We start from the raw sequence: 20,749 nt of genomic DNA, 5'->3' as shown, positions 1-20,749 counted from the left end.
CTTGGAACGAGGCGAGAACAATCGGCGAGAATACTCATATTGTGTAATGACGAGGAATATAGACAGGCAGGTACCTATTTGTTTACCTGAAGTTCAACTGTTATCTGAACTATAATATTAACAAAAATAAAAGCCATGTCAGTTCATAGTTTAAGTTAGGTTTTAATTCGGAGCTGTGACGCCGCAAACGTGCCCTGAATGCTAATGATGATTAGAGATACTTAAATTGGTTAAACAGACTCTGGTCTGGAGAATAGGGGTGGAGATTAGAATTTTAGAATCTGAATATTGGCAAACAAATCTCATGAATTAATAATGAAAGAAACTCAATAAAAAAAATAACTTAACAAAACACACAAAAGGGTTTTAAAATGTTAATAAACTCTCACGGTTCAAGAACCTCGAAGTCTCCGATAAATTTCCAAAAATACCTGCATCTTGCCGCATACCGCCTTTTACAGTCAATGTTGTACCTCTTCTACGCTTCTTAAATTATATTTAAGTGCATATTGACCGCATGGATTTCAACCAATATGGTTACCGGAAAAGAGGAAGGTCAAGGACCAGATAGATATAATTAAGGGATGGAAGGAAATACCGAAAACTGGGATGCGTGTAACTTTCATGACTCTGGATAATATGTCTATGTGTTACAGATTTATTTTTAACCGACCCCGAAGTTTCATAGGTTTATTTCATTACAACAAAATTCTATCAACTAATTTCGAACCCAAAGAAGCCTTTCGAAGTCACCTTTGTACAACATCATAATGACAACCAAACGAGGCCTCGCTTATCTTGCTTCAGCTAGATAAGTACAATCAACTGCGTCACGTTACTCTCTATACAACTTTATACGGCAGTGTAATACCGGCAATTTTACATCTTGCAGGTTAATGTAACAGCGACTGCACTCTGTAAATGCCAGCGTCGTGCCCTACACACAAAAGCTGTTTGTTTCTCAAGCACCGGAGTCACTGATGATAAATATTGGGATAATGTTATGAAAGTAACGCGTCAATCAAATCTTCGAGATTTTATTGAGACAAGTGACGTGCGAATATCTCATTGTGATACACTTCTGATCTAGTGCCGTAAAATGTCTGGGATTAGTCGCCATTATAAAGTCACCTATACTGAATCGATCAGTTTTTAATTTACAATATTAGGTTACTTTTTTAAATCCATCAATAAAATACATGGAGAAAAAAAACACGAATGTATATATAAACTCTTTGCTCTAATTAAAAACCAAAGATAAATAATACTAAATCTAAGATCAGTCTTCTGTCACATGTATAGCTGTCAATCAATATCTAAAATTCAATACGCGCATAATAATGGGTTTCTGGCTTACATTCGAGAAAGTACAATGCTGGGTCATCGTTTTCTTGACACCCACTGTTTTCTTGGTCGAGATGGCAGTGGTCAGACCGGACATAGTGGCGAGGTACTCCATGGGAAGCTTCAAACACGCTTTGCACATAGTGTTGTCCACGTTCTCCTTCGTCAACGTCGCCGGTAACATGATCATGGTCATTTTTACTGATACAAGCGTGAAGAGAGGGAACACACAAGGAATTTACTGTGAAGTTTGCAAATTAAAGCGGCCACCTGACGCCTGGCACTGCAAGACTTGTGACATCTGCATAGAGAGGAGAGACCATCATTGTTTCTTCCTGCACCGCTGCATCGGCCGTCAAAACCATCGGTATTATATACTATATTTGTTCCATATGGCAGTCTCCATGCTGTACTCAGGGTATTACAACTATTTGTACCTCAGCGCGATGTTTGATAACTACGGCTTCTTGTTGGCGATCTGCCGTATGCTGAACCCGATGGTGCGGATGTTCGTGAAGCACGACTGCCTAGGACTACAAGATACTTACACGATATTTTTTCTAGCAAATGTTGGTCTTTTTGTGTGGTCTGCCGCACTGTGCCATTATCATTTGCGGAACGTTATCAGAGGACTGACCTGGCATGAGTCCATGAAGAAGAAGTTCTTCTACAAAGGCAGCCGGCTCGCCGACGAGTATTGGAAAGAGAATCTGATTTCTGTGTTTGGAACTAGATGGTATTGGGCCATAATATGGCCGTTTGCTAAAAGCCCTTTGCAAGGAAACTTTAAATCATCTTTGAAAATTGCATAATTTGCTTTTGCAACATAATCATTCTTTATTTTATTATTTCTTTAATAATTTTAGACTTGTTCGTGTTGCATTGATGATGGTTGAATAAATATATTTACTTCTTTATTTTTTCTTGTTTCAACCCGTGTTCCCGCGGGAGTAAAGTTTTATTCTTATGGATCTCTTTCACTTTCTTTACATGTTATTCCCATTGCAAATATTGCAATAGAAATAAATCATCAATCAGCTATTATAATTAATACTATTTTTTTATATAATTGTATTTATAATTTGAACACTACATTAACTATATAAATGCAGAATATGATAATTTATAATCTATAAAGTTGTGGGTAAATTATTATAAAATGAGATTCGACATAAATTATTCAGCGCGCGATGGTTGATTTAACCACATTATAGGCACATAATTTATAACACGTTAAACGCCACGCTCGATGTCCATTAAGTACAGTTATAACTATTACATAAACTGTCAACTCATTAACTTGCACAAAAATCGTAGGCACGTAACACGTAGCGGCGAATTAGTACAGAACACGTAATAGGATCCGTTATCCAACTCTGGACTCGGAACTCATTAAGAATACATGGAATATAACCTCCATACCACATGAATTTGTATTGAAAACCTATCTGATTAATGTATAGTAGTTTTCATAGAGCACCAAGATTACTAAAAGACAACCATTACCAATTTCTGTAACCTCAGTATCGTCAATAACCACTCCAAACATAGTTTATCCTGTAACAGTCCTAGAGAAATCATTACTCGTCCGTCCGCACGTAACGGTTGCGTCAGCCGCGTCATCCTCGGAACGGCATGGCGCATGTTAATGGCGGGAAGCGTGGAACGTGCTCCTGGCGGGAATGTTGCTTTGGTGTGGAATATTACACGGAACTTCAGCAAGTACCTTATACATATTCAATACTATAAACATAACGAAAATAGATAAAGCAATAAAAAATATTTATATCAGTGTGAGCTTGACATCAATCATTTATATAAATTGTATATCACTAGCCGCCCGTCCCGGCTTCGTTCTGGTAAATCGATCTCGAATCTTTCCTACTAGTGGAAACCATAGAAAAAAAATAGTTTTTGAGTTTATCGCATTCGTACAGACGTGACAACCTGTATTACAAGGATATTTCACATTACAAATATATTGAATTCAATCGCCTAATAAAACATCCACGAAGGGTGAAATTCTATGGCAACAACTACACTCTTCAACACTAGAAATACCTGCAATACAAAATCGTAGTCAGTCGCCAGTAAAATAAAACAACGCTCATAACAGAATCATAACAGTGGACTGTGATGTGCCGGTCGCCACTGCAGGCAGGCACGCGCGCGCCTTACAGTACCGTTACGATGCCCTTATTCGGCGGTTATCTAACTGAAATATCTATTTGGAAGTATATTGTATGATTGTAAGCCTTTCCGGCATATTTCCATGTAGATTAATCATCCATATTAATCAGCGTCAAGGGAACAAAGTAACCAAATAGTCTAAAACAAGTTGTATATGTGATTTAGTCTGCCAGGGACGCCGAACACCGTGCAAAAAGTAGGAAAGCGGACCTTGGGCTCTGAGTATATCGAGTAAAATCCTCAGATAACAAAGAGATCAAACTATAATGGATAAATAAATAATTTGTATTTGATGTCACAATGTTATATTTTGAGGTATTGTATAATTAACTTTTGTTACTAGAGTGGGTCCTGCCTGGTTGCTACATTAATAATTTTAGAATATATGATTAAAGAGTACTTATTGGAAATTCTGAAATTAAAGTTTAATAGAAAACTTTGTACGAATAATTGCGGTGATGATTTATTATTATTGAATTTAAATGACGTATGTTGAGCGGAGAAGTTGCATATACTCCATTAGCAGAGGTTTACTATGATTCGATAAAGTTATCACATTTTCACACATTTACACATTTTTAAAACTTCATACAATATATTTTATGACAGAGGTTACAAAATTGATCTTCCTTTTTTTCATTATTGAGTAAATTAAGTACTTATTCATCTAATAATGAAGCGCTAAGTAGAAGTATAATTAAATAATGTTCACCATGTAATCTGAATTAATAGAGCTGTAAATTAATTATATACGCTGTAATCAATATCGATTATGTTACACTTGTAACTAATTGAACCTTACAGAAATGTCTTCGGCGAAACCTGAATAAAGATGGTGTTTCTAAAAATCATTACCTAACCGAAAATCTGTTGCACGTAGATTTCGTCACAATCGATGTAAAATCGATTCTTCCCATCCGTCACAGTTGTTGGGAAGGTTTACTTTCAACGATGCGGAGATTATATGTAGGTTTAATACATATTTCATTTTTATCACAGTATGCTATTGTCGCATGCACGAGACATTCGCTAATTAAACAAGACAAGTAAAATTCATTTGAGACTTTGTAACTTTCATAACATGTCGTTCGAAAGAAACGTATTAAATGAAAAGGAACACGAGAATGTTGATGATTATTTCATTATCAATCCAAATCAATGCTAATATCACGCTTTCACGGCTATACCGCTGGGCTAACACGACTAAACCCATTTTGTTAAATAAATATATTAGGACAACTCACACAGATTGAGCTAGCCCCAAAGTAAGTTCGAGACTTGTGTTATGGGATACTAAAAACTATATATTATAACAAATACACATATAGATAAACATCCAAGATCCAGGCCAATCAGAAAAAAACATCATTTTCCATCATGACCCGACCGAGGATCGAACCCGGGACCTCTCGGTTCAGAGGCAAGCACTTTACCACTACGCCACCGAGGTCGTCAATGATTAAATTTGGTATAGATATAGTAGGTCAAACATAGGATAACGCGCGCGGAGCCGCGGCCAACAGTGATTACTGTGAAATAGGTTACACTTTATGTATAAAATGCACACGGGAGCGTCGCACATCGGGAAAAATTTAACTCCGACATTCGGAGCATCACATCGGAAGAGAACCACACGAATACGAAGATGTAAAAGGAAAATAATTGCAAAATGATTTGGGACATCATTCATATACTTCCTCCCAACGTTCACACGCTCACGAGGAAGCACTGAAGCGGATTTTCGATCATCCGTGTGCCGAGTGCCGAAAACAAATACGTTCAGACCGGATAGAAACGTCCGGATATCCGCTATGGAATCCGTTTTAATGTGTTATTCGTAAATAATAAACAGTAGTTTGAATCTGAATGTCTGAGTATATTTTTACGGTATCGAATCGACCGTTGTGATGTTTGATTTTTAACAATAATGAATCGTTTGACTGATTTTATCTGTAGATTAAATGTCTTTTAATGCCACAAACCTACTATTGACGACCTCAGTAGCGCAGTGGTAAAGTTCTTGCCACTGTACCGAGAGGTCCCGGGTTTGATCCCCGGTCGGATCATGATGGAAATTTATCTTTTTCTGATTGGCCCGGGTCTTGGATGTTTATCTATATTTGCATTTGATATAAAATATAGTATCGTTGAGTTAGTATCCCATAACACAAGTCTCGAACTTACTTTGGTGCCATCTCAATTCTAATATATTATGCCTATATCCTAATATATATGATTTGTCCTAATATATTTATTTATTTATTTCAATAACGAAATACACCATAGATAACAAGTTTAAAAAATGTTTAAACATACTCGGAACTATACAGAGATTTTCAACAATAAACTACATACATAATGACTAAAATGTTATATTACTTGACACTACGATCTGTATCAGGTTACCAGCATTGAACAGTAGCTACCACAGAATTTACAATAACAAGACAATAGAAGTGTAATGTAGCGGTGGTAGCGCCTGATCTAATCCGCACTGGACTGAAGATCCAAAGAACTTTCATTGCCATGGTACTTCCTAGCCATCGATAATTCCATGATGGAACTAGAGATGATTTTATATAGCCCCTCGATCGCGGAGAATCGATACACACTAGATAAACAATTGTTTGACCGGCGCATTTGCACTGGTTCGTAAGGTAGACGTAATGATGATTTAACCACTAGATATTTTTTTACTCAGTTGATATCTTCATATTCACGATGGAATCTAATTTTTGTTTAATTTTATGTTGTTACAGTGATACTCGTTGATAGGTCCACAACAGTTATATTTGCTTTATTTCAAATTCTGTGATGGCCACACTAGCAATGGGCGGAACCTCTTAAACTGGTTTTAATTGATACAGTCGCATTTCAATTAGCCTTTCATGTGTTTGTTTGTAATTTTATTCTCCTGTCTTTGTATGGAGTGTTAAGACGAAGGCCCTAAGTCCCACCTTGAGGCATACCCGCTTTAGATTATGAAATCTATTAGTGTTTATTTCTAGGTGGTAATAACACTAACGAACATCATTCACTGTTCTACTTTACGAATATTTCAGCACATAATTTGCGTTGGAACCTTTTAAATTCGTTATAATTAAATTACTCTGAAAATATGTTAATTCAAAAAGCTGTTTTTTTTTTTTAAATTGCCTACATATTGGTACGTTCGTGTTATTTGATTATCATCTAGATAAGTACTGGGAGAGGCGAAACTGAATAAAAGGTTGTCGAAATTTCGACACTAACTGTAAGTACAAACAGCAAGTCAATCTAACAAATCAATTTTTCAATCCATCACTACATAATTCAAGCAGTTACAATACAGCTTGCCTCTTAGGGTACCCACAATGGCACCTGTCGAAGCCTGTCAAGATTTCGCAGCTCGTCTTCCGATGGTTATCGACATTTGCAGCAATGTTATGAAACAATCGATTATATTATCGATTTTCGCCTTTCGATCGCAGCCTTCAACAATAGATCGATGGGTCGATTATATCATAAGGTTTCGGTACATTCGTGGATCATTTGTCACAAACGAATTTGCGCTTTTGAAACTACCACAAATTTTATATTAATTTATATTAAAAAGATAACGAATTTTCAATTCTACAATTATTCGTACATATAGGTTTTCCTAGCTTGTATGTGTCCAAATTTATTTTATAATTTTCGGCTACGAGTATCAAGGAGGATCCTGAGTATTAAGATTCCTTAAAGTATCTACTTTACAATATTTTCCATATTTCCTAACATCAAGAAAAAATACATATATCCGCCAGATACGGACAATATTATTTGAAATTTCTGTATTTCTTTCCCCGTCCCAAAAATTGCTTCACTTTATGTAAGTACTGGTAGGTTTTGTTTACCCAACGTAATTAAGTGTAGAAATTTCTTAACAAACAATATAATTAAGAAGCTAATGTCTTACTAATCTCGTATTTCATAACCTTTTGGAACTAAAGAAAATAAAACAAGTTAATGGATGACTGGTAAATGCTCTGTCTTCATGCGGCTGTCAAAAACGGCTCGTTACGAAAACTGCCGGCCATCTTGCAACTTGCTGGAATCTTTTCCCAAGCTGTGAAACAACTGTAGAATCGTGAGGTGCTATTGATGACAACTAACCTGTACCTGGGTGTGAAGTAATGCGTAAACTATTCACATTACAATAATGAAAATACGAGTACTAAAAAGAAAATTTTATTATCATTAATTAACTTTTAAATGCAATGTTACATCTCAGAATCGCGGAATAAATATGGCTAAAAATATATTCAATATACAATGTTCTTTTGTTTTTCAAGAAATATCCATATGGCTTTACCTGATTGATTAGTAAGGTTACATTCAAAGCATAAATGAATTCAAGTTCATTAAAGTTACCTCAAGTAAGTACTTCCTTATAATTGTCATATACAATCTCTGATATGTTTGCTATTCGTACCTGCAACAGAAAAAAGTAAATTATAATTTCAAATTACACATAAACAATCTGTAATTAAAACAAACATAGGCGTAATTAAACCTTATGTAATATACAGAATCATGATTAACATTAAGATCTTAACCTTTCGCGTGAAGATAATTCAATTTATATCTCACATACCAATCAACACACAACAAGATGTCAATCAAAAATAGTAAACGTTTGCGCGATGTGCATGTCGGAAACCAAGCAAGTATATCCAAATACCGTATTAATATTTATATTTACAATATTATAATGAAATAATGAGTAATAAATTATCTCTGTTTGATGTAGGTCAGACAGCTGATGATCTTAAGAATATTAAAATTTAGTAAATTATAAAATAAAGTACTATGACGCGAAAGTTTTGATGTTTGAAGGTTTTTCAATCAATCAGTGCTTATAACATTTTGCGTTATCTGTAAGTTATCATACAGATAGGAAACGACCGGAAACATTCGTGAGGAAACATGCTCACTGGTATACCTAAGGAAGTTATATAATCCGAAAGGACCATTTGGATGGATAGTTACAATTAAGTTCCTTTACTGTGTTTATTGGATGACTTAGGGCGTGGCGCGGTGGTCGTCAGATTGCTTTAGGCGACTTTAATAAAATCTAACAAGCAATAACACTGGAATACATAGAAAAATGGCCGATATCCTTAATCATCATGATACTTAGAGCAACGGAACCCCGAGATGCAATCACTATCACTACATAGTATAAAACAAAGTCGCTTTCTCTGTCCCTATATCCCTATCTATGCTTAAATCTTTCGCAACGGATTTTGATGCGGGTTTTATTTATAAATAGTTAGATTCCTGAGGAAGGTTTAGGTATTAATAAGGTTTTAAATTTAATAAGGTTTTACCTGAGTGAAGCCGGGACGGGCCGCTATATAATAAAATAAATTGTATTATTATTTTCAGCTCACATTCATACTTAATAACAGTTAATTTCGGAAACTTCTCACGTACGGTTCCCATGGTCCCGGTGGCGGGCAGTGAAAGCAGCCAATTATTTCTTACATCTGTATCTTTGTTCTCGACATCGCCTGAACTCTAATGGACATTTAATATTCGGGCTCATCTCACCCATTTACATAACCAGCGCTTGTTTGGGCTTCGTTGTGATCTTCATGAGATTACAGTCATATTTCTATCTACTACTTTTGTATTATTTGTTCTCGTAGGACTCGTGTTTTGTAGTATTTGTTCTCGTGGGACTTTCGGGATAAATAGAAAACTATTTGTAATACACGACAATAAACAATCAACACTGTAATCACAATCTTGATTAATAAATAATTATATAATTATTTATTGTTAGAGCCATGCCTCATTGATCTTTACGTCCGTCGACAGATCAACCATGGATTTAGTAGGTACTATGGGATCAACTCAGACAGAACAACGAAGAATTTTTATGAAGTTACGAAAGACGTCAACGCACTTCAGTGTCAAAACAAACAAACGAAAGTGTACAGAAAACAACGGAGCTGCAATGTTCTGCGCCGTAACAACAGAGGCAGGGCTCATAGAGAGATTTGATAGACATTGAGTGTAATTCCGCTTCCGATTGCTATTCAAAAATTTGTGACTATATGTCTAAGTCTATATGTCGTCGAGTAAATAATGATCAAATAACTAAGGATGAAGACCGTGCAATTTGGAAAATAGGCTGTAGGAAAAGCTGCGTTGAATTATTGTTGTCCCAAAATATATTATATATGTGATTCCTATGATCTACTCGTATAAAACAATTCCATCAGAACAGCTGCAGCTCAAGATTGCAACTTTTTGTTTGATGACTTAATCCAATTAAATACAATAAAAACCCACAATAGCCTGCGACCTCCGTCAAGGGTCAGTTACCGTAAACGCGTTGTTTTCGACACAATATTCCACTTGCATCTCGCGCAATCCGGCTTGGATCACGAACGGGTGCAATCTCTGCATTTTTTATTTATTTTCTATATATTTCCAACAAAACTACACGAAATCTTTTGTTGCTCTTTGTGTCTCAATTACTTTCAGAAGGTGATAATCTGCGGACCCACTCAACAGATTTCCAAAAGTTTTACTTTATTCCTGAGCTTGTGTTACTTGTTATCCCTCAGCTGAAAGGTAACCACAATGTTCAGAAAGGAGGTTGACGTAAGACCGGCCCGTTGTAAATTCAAAGTTATTTATTTTCTACATTGACCACATACTGTAAGGATAAAGGCGAGTGATTGAGACGACTGTTCGTGTCAGACCTCAGTCGAGAATGTAAGCGCGAGTTAGATTAGAGTTGGTCGAGAGGAAGAACGAGAAGATAGATAGAATTTTTTTTTAAGTTTTCTCCCGCCGCGTTCAGAGTAATAAGTTACCGTACCCTTCATTTCCATAACAGTGTTAGGTCTAACTAATTGCAAGGTGAGGTAACAGACAGACAGCTTTCTCTACGATTTACATGCATAACACGCGTCCGACGAACTCCGACTAACAAATATCATCTGTTCACTAACTGCTTTATTAAGTGCAGTGTGCAGTTATTTACAGCTGTTGATTGGTTTATGGTAACTAACTTAAAAATGTATTTTTCTGTAATGTATCAGTTGACGAAGTAAGTCTTTTTCTGCTTCAATTTTTAACGATCGCAGACTCCTTTAAAGATAATTTTAAAAATATACTTCGTTCTCATAATATATTTGCAAGTTGACTTTTGTACGTCTCGTATTTTTAGATAGATACATTTATATAAAGTTTATTTAATTCGTGATGCTCTGTGTCTATGTTTTATAAGCGTTATATTGTCGCGTAAATTTAAAACAATGTTAATCATAATTTATTTTTGCACAATAATCTTTTCAAACACAAAACAATAACTCAGTAATAACAATTAACATATTGTAATAACATTGTTATAATTTAGATATATGATTGTGGGCACACTACCGGCAGTCAATCTGACAGACGATCACTTTGTCATGTATAGGAACAAAAATATTAACATACACTTACATACATCTAAAAGGATTATGTTACTAGATACATTCAATGTTTGATTAACTAGTTATTTGCTCTTACATCACAAGGAAGCCTTTAAATAAACAATGAAGTAAATTCTATCCTAACTCGTAAACTTGTCACTTATTCACGCGTGCTGATATAGATTTTGTTTTCTTGTGAAATCGCAAAAATGAAATATTTGTATACCACTGAACAAACGGTAGAGATGGGAAGTGGTTACCGCAGCCTTGCCGCAGGGGTTACACACGCACGTTGCCGGCCCTGAATAAATCTTTTGGCGCCCTTTTTGAAAAACTCCACGTTGTTGTCTGAAAAGGGTTATTTTTATACCTTTTATAGGTGCCGAATCCTAAAGCTAACAATTGATTTATGAAGGCTGCCCAGAATTCCTGCGAATGAGCTACAAAATCTGAGAGAACAACTATCAGCAACTATACAAATAGTTGAATCAACATGATATCTGGCAAAAGAAACCACAAGCCATAGTCACACTCACACAGAGAGAAACAGTATAATCACTGTTATACTCACCACCTCATCACAGCCATCACAAATACTGTAGGTATCATTATGTTAAACAGATCTGCGGCATCTAATGCACAATGAGGGTATCACTCACACTACACGACTCCCTTTGATATTGTTTAATGATAATGTGACATTTGTGAGAAACCTGAGCATTATTGTAAACAATGTGTGTGAGTAGAGGCTTTTATGGGCAACTTTACAAACTCACGCAAGATTTTCCTATGATACTCGTAAGTACATGTTAAGTACATTACTGAGAACTGATGACTACATATTTTCTGGAACAGATTTTGTAAAAATTCACTTTGTGATTTCCAAAAATTGATATAATTTCATATATTTTTTTTTTATTACTAACTTGAGTGAGTTTCACCTCAATCTACCTCGATTGTAAACAAAGATGAGGTATAGGGTCTATTGAAGTCGCCGCAACAACGCATCTGACGTGACTTCACGACTTTTTGGAACTATTTTATTGTCAGTGATAATTTAAACGCAACACACCTGGATATTTCGCAACACACTTATCAAGTAAATTGACACAGAAACTATTTTATTATAAATAATATATTAATCACGTAATTTGTATTCGTTCTTAAGACGAACCACACAATTAGCTTATCGACATTTTAGCTACAATAAATATCCAACACGTAAACTAACAGTGTTGAAATTGCGAATCAAAAAATAAGGAAAACAAATAGTTTGAGTGGAACTCGTTTTTTAATTAATTCAAGCCAAATACAGCCTTATTATGAACTAATACTAAATATATGCGATCAAAATGAAACGTAACAATTACAACAATTGAAATTAAGCTTTGCTACTTAGATGATACGTTTTATTGTAGAATAGCAGATTCGTGTGGTAGTAAAAGGTAAGTATTTAGGTCTTTGGCCACACACCAGCGGGCAGTAAGCAGCCGTGACAGACAGACAATGCAACGACTTTTATATTAATGCGATGAACAGATGGAATTATGAAGACTTTTTGCAAAATTATAATATTTAACTCCACCAACAAGACCTCGCTTGAATTAAATGATGATAATATTAAAAAACATTGCTTTGAGGACCAACCATTTATGTTGATTTAACTATATTGAACATTAGATTATTTGATCATTTTTAGGTAATGTCCATCCACTCCATTAACACGCCTAAGAAAATCGATATGTGTGTTTCATGTCGTATTCGGAATGATCATTGAAAAGTTGCGTTCTATATTAGTAAATATTTAACTAATTTTTTCTGAATTGCGATTCTTAACATATGCGATAAGCTACCGACCTACCTCAATCCCACCAATTCAAGCCGGCGATGCAGCCTACGTGACCTTCGAGGTACGCAGCTTTTGGCTATGTCCCTGAATAATATTTTATATTGGAACAAGTATGTTGTGGGTTTATTTAACGATCAGCAGATGGTAGCCATTGCCCTAAGCAAGAACCTTAAATAGGTCGCAAAAAATAATCAATCAGTAAATCATCTGATTAATCGATTTTAAAAGAACGCGGAAGAGTCGTGTGGACGTGTCGTGACTAACCGACTACATATCGATTTGAAATCGATTGTCGGCCGATGTGCGACCAATCGCCGATGTCGCATATCCTAGAAGTGGGACGTATGACATATAAAAATTATATACCCATTTGTCGATATTTTTACTTAACTTCCTCATACAGCTGTTATATTTTTTTGATGATTTTGATGAAATATTATAATACATTAATACACTAATAATATTATAAAGACTATTGCTGTTCCTCTATATCTGTGCCAAATTTTATTTAAATCAGTCCTATAGTATTTGTGTTTATTCTTAACAAACAAAAGTATATTTTTTTCTCTCTTTATAATATTATAAGTGTATTACTAATATTAGTATTAGATGTAACATAGCCTACTTTTTTATGGTTTTACCCGATCGAAGCAGGGACTTGTGCTTAGTACGTACTCACGCATAACAATACTAACTGGATATGCGTCAACAACCTACTGGTTTACCAATAGAAGAATGTTGTAATAAAAAAACAAGTTTTTGTTTCATTCTGCTATCAACAAGATTTTGTTACGTCAAGAGGTTAAGAGAGAGAAAGTTAAGAGGTTGTTACGTCACGGTATCCCTAGGGATTTATTATTTCAATGGCTATCAAAGAGGTGGAAATTTGTCTGCTTGCAACATTGTAGAATATGTAAAATAGACACAGATATAAAAATTGTAATGACAATGAAAATAGAGAACTGAGGCCCCTTCCTCATAAATAAAGATGTCTAATCTAGTCCAAATCGATTATAATCGATTGTCAATCACTCGATTGATTGGCAGACAATAAACCTCCATATCAGATGCGAGGTTCGGTCACAAATAGCAACCGGTTGACCGATGGCAAGGCGTTGCAGTTTGAGGTTATAAATAAATGCTCATGGCTTATAGTCGACCTTTATCACCTACAACAACATTAATGTTTTATTGTTTTATTATCTTGTTTTTTTTTTCGAATGTATTTCACACTTTACTAACATTAGTGTCAGATTTTACTCAAGTCGTCGACAGACATCTGATATGACCTTTACGGTTATCATATGAAATGATTATTAATTTGACATCAGGACTAATGGCACGCTACAATAGAATATATAGGTATATGACGGTAAGAACCCTATATATAGATTAAATTAATTATGCAATACTTATTGGACTCGTTCAATGAACCTAAAGTGAATCTCCATCACGAGAGAAAGAGAGAGAGGCAGAGTCATCATGGTTCGGCAGTTGACAGTCGAATTGGCTTAAACGTGTCAAAACGAAATTCCCTTCGATTGCAGTCATGTAATATCTGGACATTATTTACACAACAATAGCCAGCGTGTACCGAAACCGATGACTTAATCCAGCAAACACTTTGACAAGCCACGTGGGCGAACATTCATTAGCAAGGAATTAAAGTTATAATGTGAGTTATTGTAGCTTTGAGTAGCCATGGCTCATAAACTAATGCCACAACCATTTTAGATTTTTTTAAATAGACGTTATAATTAAATTACTCATGATTGATCCACAGATATTTGTCACTTGACTATGACCATCTTTTCTTGGGATAAGTTTTGTCTTAAAAATCCCACTATAGAAAAGATAATCCACTTAACAATAATGATAGTGAAGGGCAGTCATTAACAAAAAGCGCAAGACGTGACATTTTCACAGTCACAAAATACGCTCTATTTAAAACTTATTGTTTTACTTATGTAATAATTGTAATCTCGGAGCTGTCAACTATCACACGAGGGTGAAAACTATTACCATTACTGTCTATAAATCCAATCCTGGCTTTGTTAGGACAAATCTATGTCTAAGATAAGAAAGAAAAGATCAAGAATCAAACGAGATCAACGGCAATGTTTAGTTTTATCAAAGAGTTGACATTATGTCCTCCATCAAGTAAGTTTTCCATCTGACACGTTCGATAAATCTAGCGGTGCATTATAAGCCGTGTTGATTTATGAATAAAATGTGTGTAGATTCAGAAGTTATAACTTTACAGCTTTTCGTCCTTCATTTAAAATATTAAAATTCATTAGTTATAAGGTTTTAGACTGTAGACGATTCTCATTTTCAAGAAAAAATACAAGATTAACGTTGTTTGTAACGTAATTTGTTTTTCACTTGTATCTGCGCTGTCCTAAACTGTAAAACAAACTCCTTCAACAGCATTTCCAAATAAGTTTGACATTAGGATTAGAAAATAAACAAGAAACGCGTAAGATTAGATTGGCATTAAATTTTTGGATGGCAACTCATGAACGTGATCTAACACAATGGTAGGTGGGCTCTGTAGGTATCATTTGATACATTTAACAATGAGTGGCTCCATTACCTAATGTCAATATGGTAAAAACTGCGATTGTTTCCGAGGAGACGTGACGGCACCACACTGCAGCTCACGCCAAATAGACTGTGACTGGAAAAACTAATATCTGCTTTTTGTTTGTACCGAGGTCGGTTTGGGGAAGATTCCATACTGGATTGAGAATTTTTATTATTTAATTCAGAATTTTATTTCATTTTGGCAAGAAATAGGTACTTAGAAATTTTACTCATTCATTTGTCAAACATAACTTTTATTTCGATGATAATACCGGGTTATATATTCATAAATTTTCTTAAATTGGACCTCAAAAATCTAAATACCATAAACATTTGATGTTTTTCCTCCATTCAGTAAGTAGTTGTCATTAATGCGTATAGGTCTCCCTTTTGGCGCCACTTCCTGCGGTCTTGTAGTGCCAGCCTCAACCATCGCTTTCCCGTGACACAATAGTGCCATTTGGTGGTTTACCGACCGGTCTCTGTCCCTTACAATGAACTTGTAATAATAAAAATACCAGTTATTTAAAGAAAATTATCAGCATCGCTTCAAAGCATCGTTATTCTCACATTCCATGCACCTCAATAATTATAATCATACAATGGTCAAAGACGGAAACAGCAAAAAGTCAGTCGGAATAATGGACGTTCAGACAGACGGACAGATAGCAACACAATGTTATCTGAAGTGCGTGATTTTAAGTAATTATTTAAGTGTTTAGTGCAAAAAGTTTGATTTCACTAAAAGATTTGTAAACACGTAAGCCGTCCGTAACACGTACGTCTTAAACAAATTTAAATGTCGTTTATAAATCTGCACATTATAGAAGAATTGATTCTGAATTGGGTAAATTTATATGATTAGATTAAAAGATTTAAACCCTAAGAAAGTAGATCGGTCAATTACGTAGGGAACATGTATCTGACTATGCCGATTCCGGGGTCCTCACTCCATGGTCCTGGCAGAATGTGCATAAAGTGCTGACGTGATGCCATTCAAGGGGGATATGCGTGCCAATCTTCTGTTAAGTAAATCTGCTGAACAACATACCAAGCGGAGAAGAAAATGTAGGAAAGCTAGACTATAACGCTAAACGGTTGAGGAAGAAACCGGGGCTCAGATGAATGTTTTGGAATGGGCGAAAATTAGCAGAGACTACAGTATAATCTACAGCTAAAACATTATATTATGATAGAGGTCGTCTTTACCCGACTGCACAAAACGTGGGAAGTATACGAGATGTGTGCTCAACAGTTACACAGGTTTGGAGGCCACGAAGTAACTTGTCGGTGTTCCATACATGCCGTTCAAACGTTTATGGCGTACGTATGTAAATTATGTTTTAATTGCAACCAAGATCACATAACATAGCGATATAATTATTTGAAACTTAAACATTTTAGAAAAACGTAAAAAAATCACAACGATACAAAACATCAACAGGTACATAACCAGCACACAACAAACAATACTAAAATTATAAATTCGTTACAGTAGGTACCCATTTCCGCGATAACGAACACGTTTATTTATGATTTTTACATCTGCATTTACGACGATCTAAGGGCACAAAAAGTCTTAGAAGTGATAAAAAATAGTAGTAGTATGATCATAACGAAACGTAAAAAATATGATAGAAACGTTATCTCAAACTAAATAAAACAGTTTCATTAAACTTGTACTTAGTTGTCAAATAGTATATCAAATTGCTTGTAGGAACTATTGAAAGTAATTTAATAAAAAATATAAAGGAAATGAAATTGTGGTACATAATCTATAGAATATTTTTTCTCATTCAAATCATTTTAATAGCATATTAATTTGGCTTTAGACTTTAAACTGTTAAGTATGATTAAATCATATTCAGATCACATCAATTTCAAAGCTATGTTCCAACTAACCTGTATAATTACTGGTTCAAAGATGAAAACAATTTAGAAGACACGATCTGTCGTGATATGTTTAATTTTTTCAATAACAGGTAATTTTATTAATGACGATCGTGTTCAAAATATTAATTGTTTATTTGAAGTTTGTATAAAATTGTCAAAACTTTCAATGCCAAAACTTAACTTATACACGTATTCTAAATCACAGTTTGTGTAATTAAACTAAAACGTTCTTTAAATAACAACTGTTTAGTTAATACAGGATGTTTAATTGCTACTACTTTCATGCAAACACCGATAGAAACATGACATCTTCTCCGTTCTATCGTTGTGGGTATCAATTTATGATGAACTCTCGGCTCAAGGCCACTCGCAGGCTACAGACAGTTTCCCAATGTGGTCGCTCTTCTTTGTCAACTATTTTCCAGCGATCATTTCAATGACAACACCCGCGCAAATCTCATTTGCATTACAATTTTCAACGCATTTTGACAGAGTCTTGATTAGACTCGGCGTTTTACTTTAATCATTCGTCTGAAAATAATTTCAATTTTATCTTTTTATATCAAAATTATTTATAAGTATTTCGAAATGGGACCGTCTGAGACCGAGGGAAAAAATATCGGAAAATTGCGAATCTTGGTAAGTTACATAAAAAAATAATTATACGCTGTGAATAATGAGCTAAAGCGTAAAATGAAACTGAAACTGGAATCCCAGTTTCAGTTGCGAAGCAATTTTTGTTTGTAACTAATGAAGAAACCTTTGCTGAAACATGCAACGAGCGGCGACTGATCATGTTACTGGGCAAAAAACAGTTGAACAAATAAATTATTTGGCAATAACAAAAAACGTGCAATGTAAATTGGTAGGTATTGCAAACTATATTTTAAGCTGATGTATTTTTCACAATTCTAAGTAAACATTAGTAACGTGTACACTGGACTTTATTTAATTGTTACCTTCTTTTAATCCCACGGAATACCTACTTTAATGCTAAAAGTATTATTAGTACTACAATGACTCTTCATTAACTTAAATGATACCTATAAACCATTCCTAATACATTAACATAAGATAATGATTAAACAACAGTCAACAAAAAATATTGAAATCAATTTTAAACACATAGAACCGCTCATCAAATGTTGTAAGCCTATTAAATACCTGGGGTTATTTTATTCAAACACGGATTCATCTTCGGTCTTCTGCGTATGCGCACTAAAAAAAATTAAAAAATATATGGCTGTACGGTCGTGACCTGTCAGATGTAATTTGGCGGGATTACTTAATTAGTATGGTTCGTTTTTGCCGCGTGAGGTTCCGGGAGGTACTTGTGATAAATTATAGATGTACTGCCATGTGAAACATGGAATGCTAATAAATAAAATGTAATGAGATATTCATTACTAGACTAACATTTTGAAGCGGTGGTGGTGTAATGGTTAAGACTGTGACAAAGTTGGCTTGTGGATCGAAAGGTCCCAATCCTAAGGTCCGAAAGTTTCGAATCCTACTCGTGCCACATGAGTTTGTATACAAATCTGACTCATATATAGTAGTTTTCATAGACCACCACTTGCTTCCGGTGAAGGAAAACATCATGAGGAAACCTGCATACTGGTTGATTATTATTAACTTGTGTGTGAAATGGAGAAGGCACTGGCAAACCACTCCTTTAATAATGCCAAGAAAGTTGTTATGTGTGTTTCATTCCACGTAATGACCACGATCCTCGGCCATGAGGAATAACGACTATGAAGAAGAAGAAGACTAACATTTGGACTTACTGAAATAGAGTGGCTTTGGTCAGGGACCATGTTTTGTGTTATGTTTTGTAATACTTATTTAATTCAATATGGAGTGATCCAAAGTAAAGAATTTTATATAATAAACTATTATTATAATTACAAAATCTAAGTTCAATGATAGGTTTATGTAGTAAGGATTTCAAATTGAGTAAATGACATGTCAGCCCTCACTTACCATTCAAACAAACACGGCGCTCATCGAATACTACCTACTACACAAAAACAGTACACAAACATATGCAAATTCATGGCAAATTCACCTTTATTGTTACCATAATAAGTTCAATCTGGGGCAATTTGATTTGCTGTTTTCTGTGCACAAGTACATACACAACTGCCGATGCACGACTTCAATATGACCTACAAACTGCGACAGCTGAGTCAAGTGTGATTTATAATAACCGTGTTTTAATTTTGAACTCTCAACTTTAAGCCATACCCTAGTTGAGATCGTCATAGTTAATATAATATATTCATTTATGGCATCCTGCTTCTCACAATCTTCTCGAAGCTAAAACAGTTAAGTGAGTAAGCAACAAAAAATGCACACAATTATTTATAAAGATCTCGACAAATAAAAACCATTTAGATTAGGTGAACTCTACAGAATTCTAATTGTTGATAACCCGATACATATTTCTAAGCTGTTTTAAAACGGAACACATTTTTTGATACATTTAGGTAATTGTATGATTATTTTTCTCCGTATTTATTAAATAAATATATATGTTATTATACTAATTCTCAAATCCAAACCGATTAATGATCTCCCTTATTAATAAACTTTTTTATGTATAAAAGGGATAATATTTAAACAGTGTTTCAAATATTGTTCTCCGAAATAAAATATTTCATCCAATAGTTAAGATCGTGCATAGTTCATTGAAAATGCAATGAAGATGTACAATTGGCCTTTACATTTAACAATGAATAAAACACGATTTTTGTGCTTCTGAAATATCGATTAATTAATCGATTGGTCATACACAATAGCCTAGGACTTCCAGCAATACGTATAACGTGCCTAAAATATGATTAATTTGTACATTTTGAGGCAACTGCGGAAAAAGACCTTCACTTCGAATACATCACTCTTTCTTATTTGATAAAGTGTCAAATTGTTTCGGTGAAGATTGGTTTAAGCTGTAAATCACACATCACGTATGTAGGAAACATGGAATTCTTACATTATTTTTACGTACAATTTTCAAAAATCTCATCATTACTACAACAAACCAGAAAATAATTGTCTATGAGTAAATGTTTTTGATATTAAGAATACAATTCCTTACATTAAAAACATTTACTCAGCAATCAAAGCAACTGCAAATATTCCAAGGCATTGAGCCAGAGTCACGTTCATATCTTTTTATGATGCGCCGACATTATGGCAAAGCAAATATGCAATGAGTTCACACATACGACGCTTCAAGCGCCCGCGCATGTCGTGTGGACACACGCTTTGTTTAACCATATTCATGGACAAACAAAGAGAGCAAAAGTTTCATCTGTATTTTTTGCAAGACAAAAGACGGGATGAGATGAAAATATCGAAAATGCATAATAATTTGACATCAATGAAATTTAATTTTAAATCTGACATGACGCAGTTTTGAATTCCAATA

At 34.7% G+C, this 20,749-nt stretch overlaps 2 protein-coding genes across 2 annotated transcripts in view; one reads left to right on the top strand and one right to left on the bottom strand.

Moving 5' to 3' along the window:
• The window catches only part of LOC128670563 (dual specificity protein kinase splB-like), a 104,255-nt gene that overhangs the window by 63,204 nt on the left and 20,302 nt on the right, over positions 1 to 20,749 (bottom strand). The window lies entirely within an intron of this gene.
• On the top strand, positions 1,289 to 2,261 carry LOC128670564 (probable palmitoyltransferase ZDHHC24). The gene has a single exon (XM_053746326.2). It carries the CDS (start codon positions 1,341 to 1,343, stop codon positions 2,154 to 2,156), a length of 816 nt encoding a protein of 271 aa, XP_053602301.1. The 5' UTR covers positions 1,289 to 1,340; the 3' UTR covers positions 2,157 to 2,261.

The sequence above is a fragment of the Plodia interpunctella genome, chromosome 6 (genome assembly GCF_027563975.2).
Source record: "Plodia interpunctella isolate USDA-ARS_2022_Savannah chromosome 6, ilPloInte3.2, whole genome shotgun sequence".
Classification (NCBI taxonomy): Eukaryota; Metazoa; Arthropoda; class Insecta; order Lepidoptera; family Pyralidae; genus Plodia; species Plodia interpunctella.
This window is presented reverse-complemented; position numbering and strand designations above follow the sequence as displayed.

Bases quoted from the DNA above. Each gene is read 5' to 3' on its own strand.
- LOC128670564 (XM_053746326.2), top strand. From the start codon at position 1,341: ATGGGTTTCTGGCTTACATTCGAGAAAGTACAATGCTGGGTCATCGTT.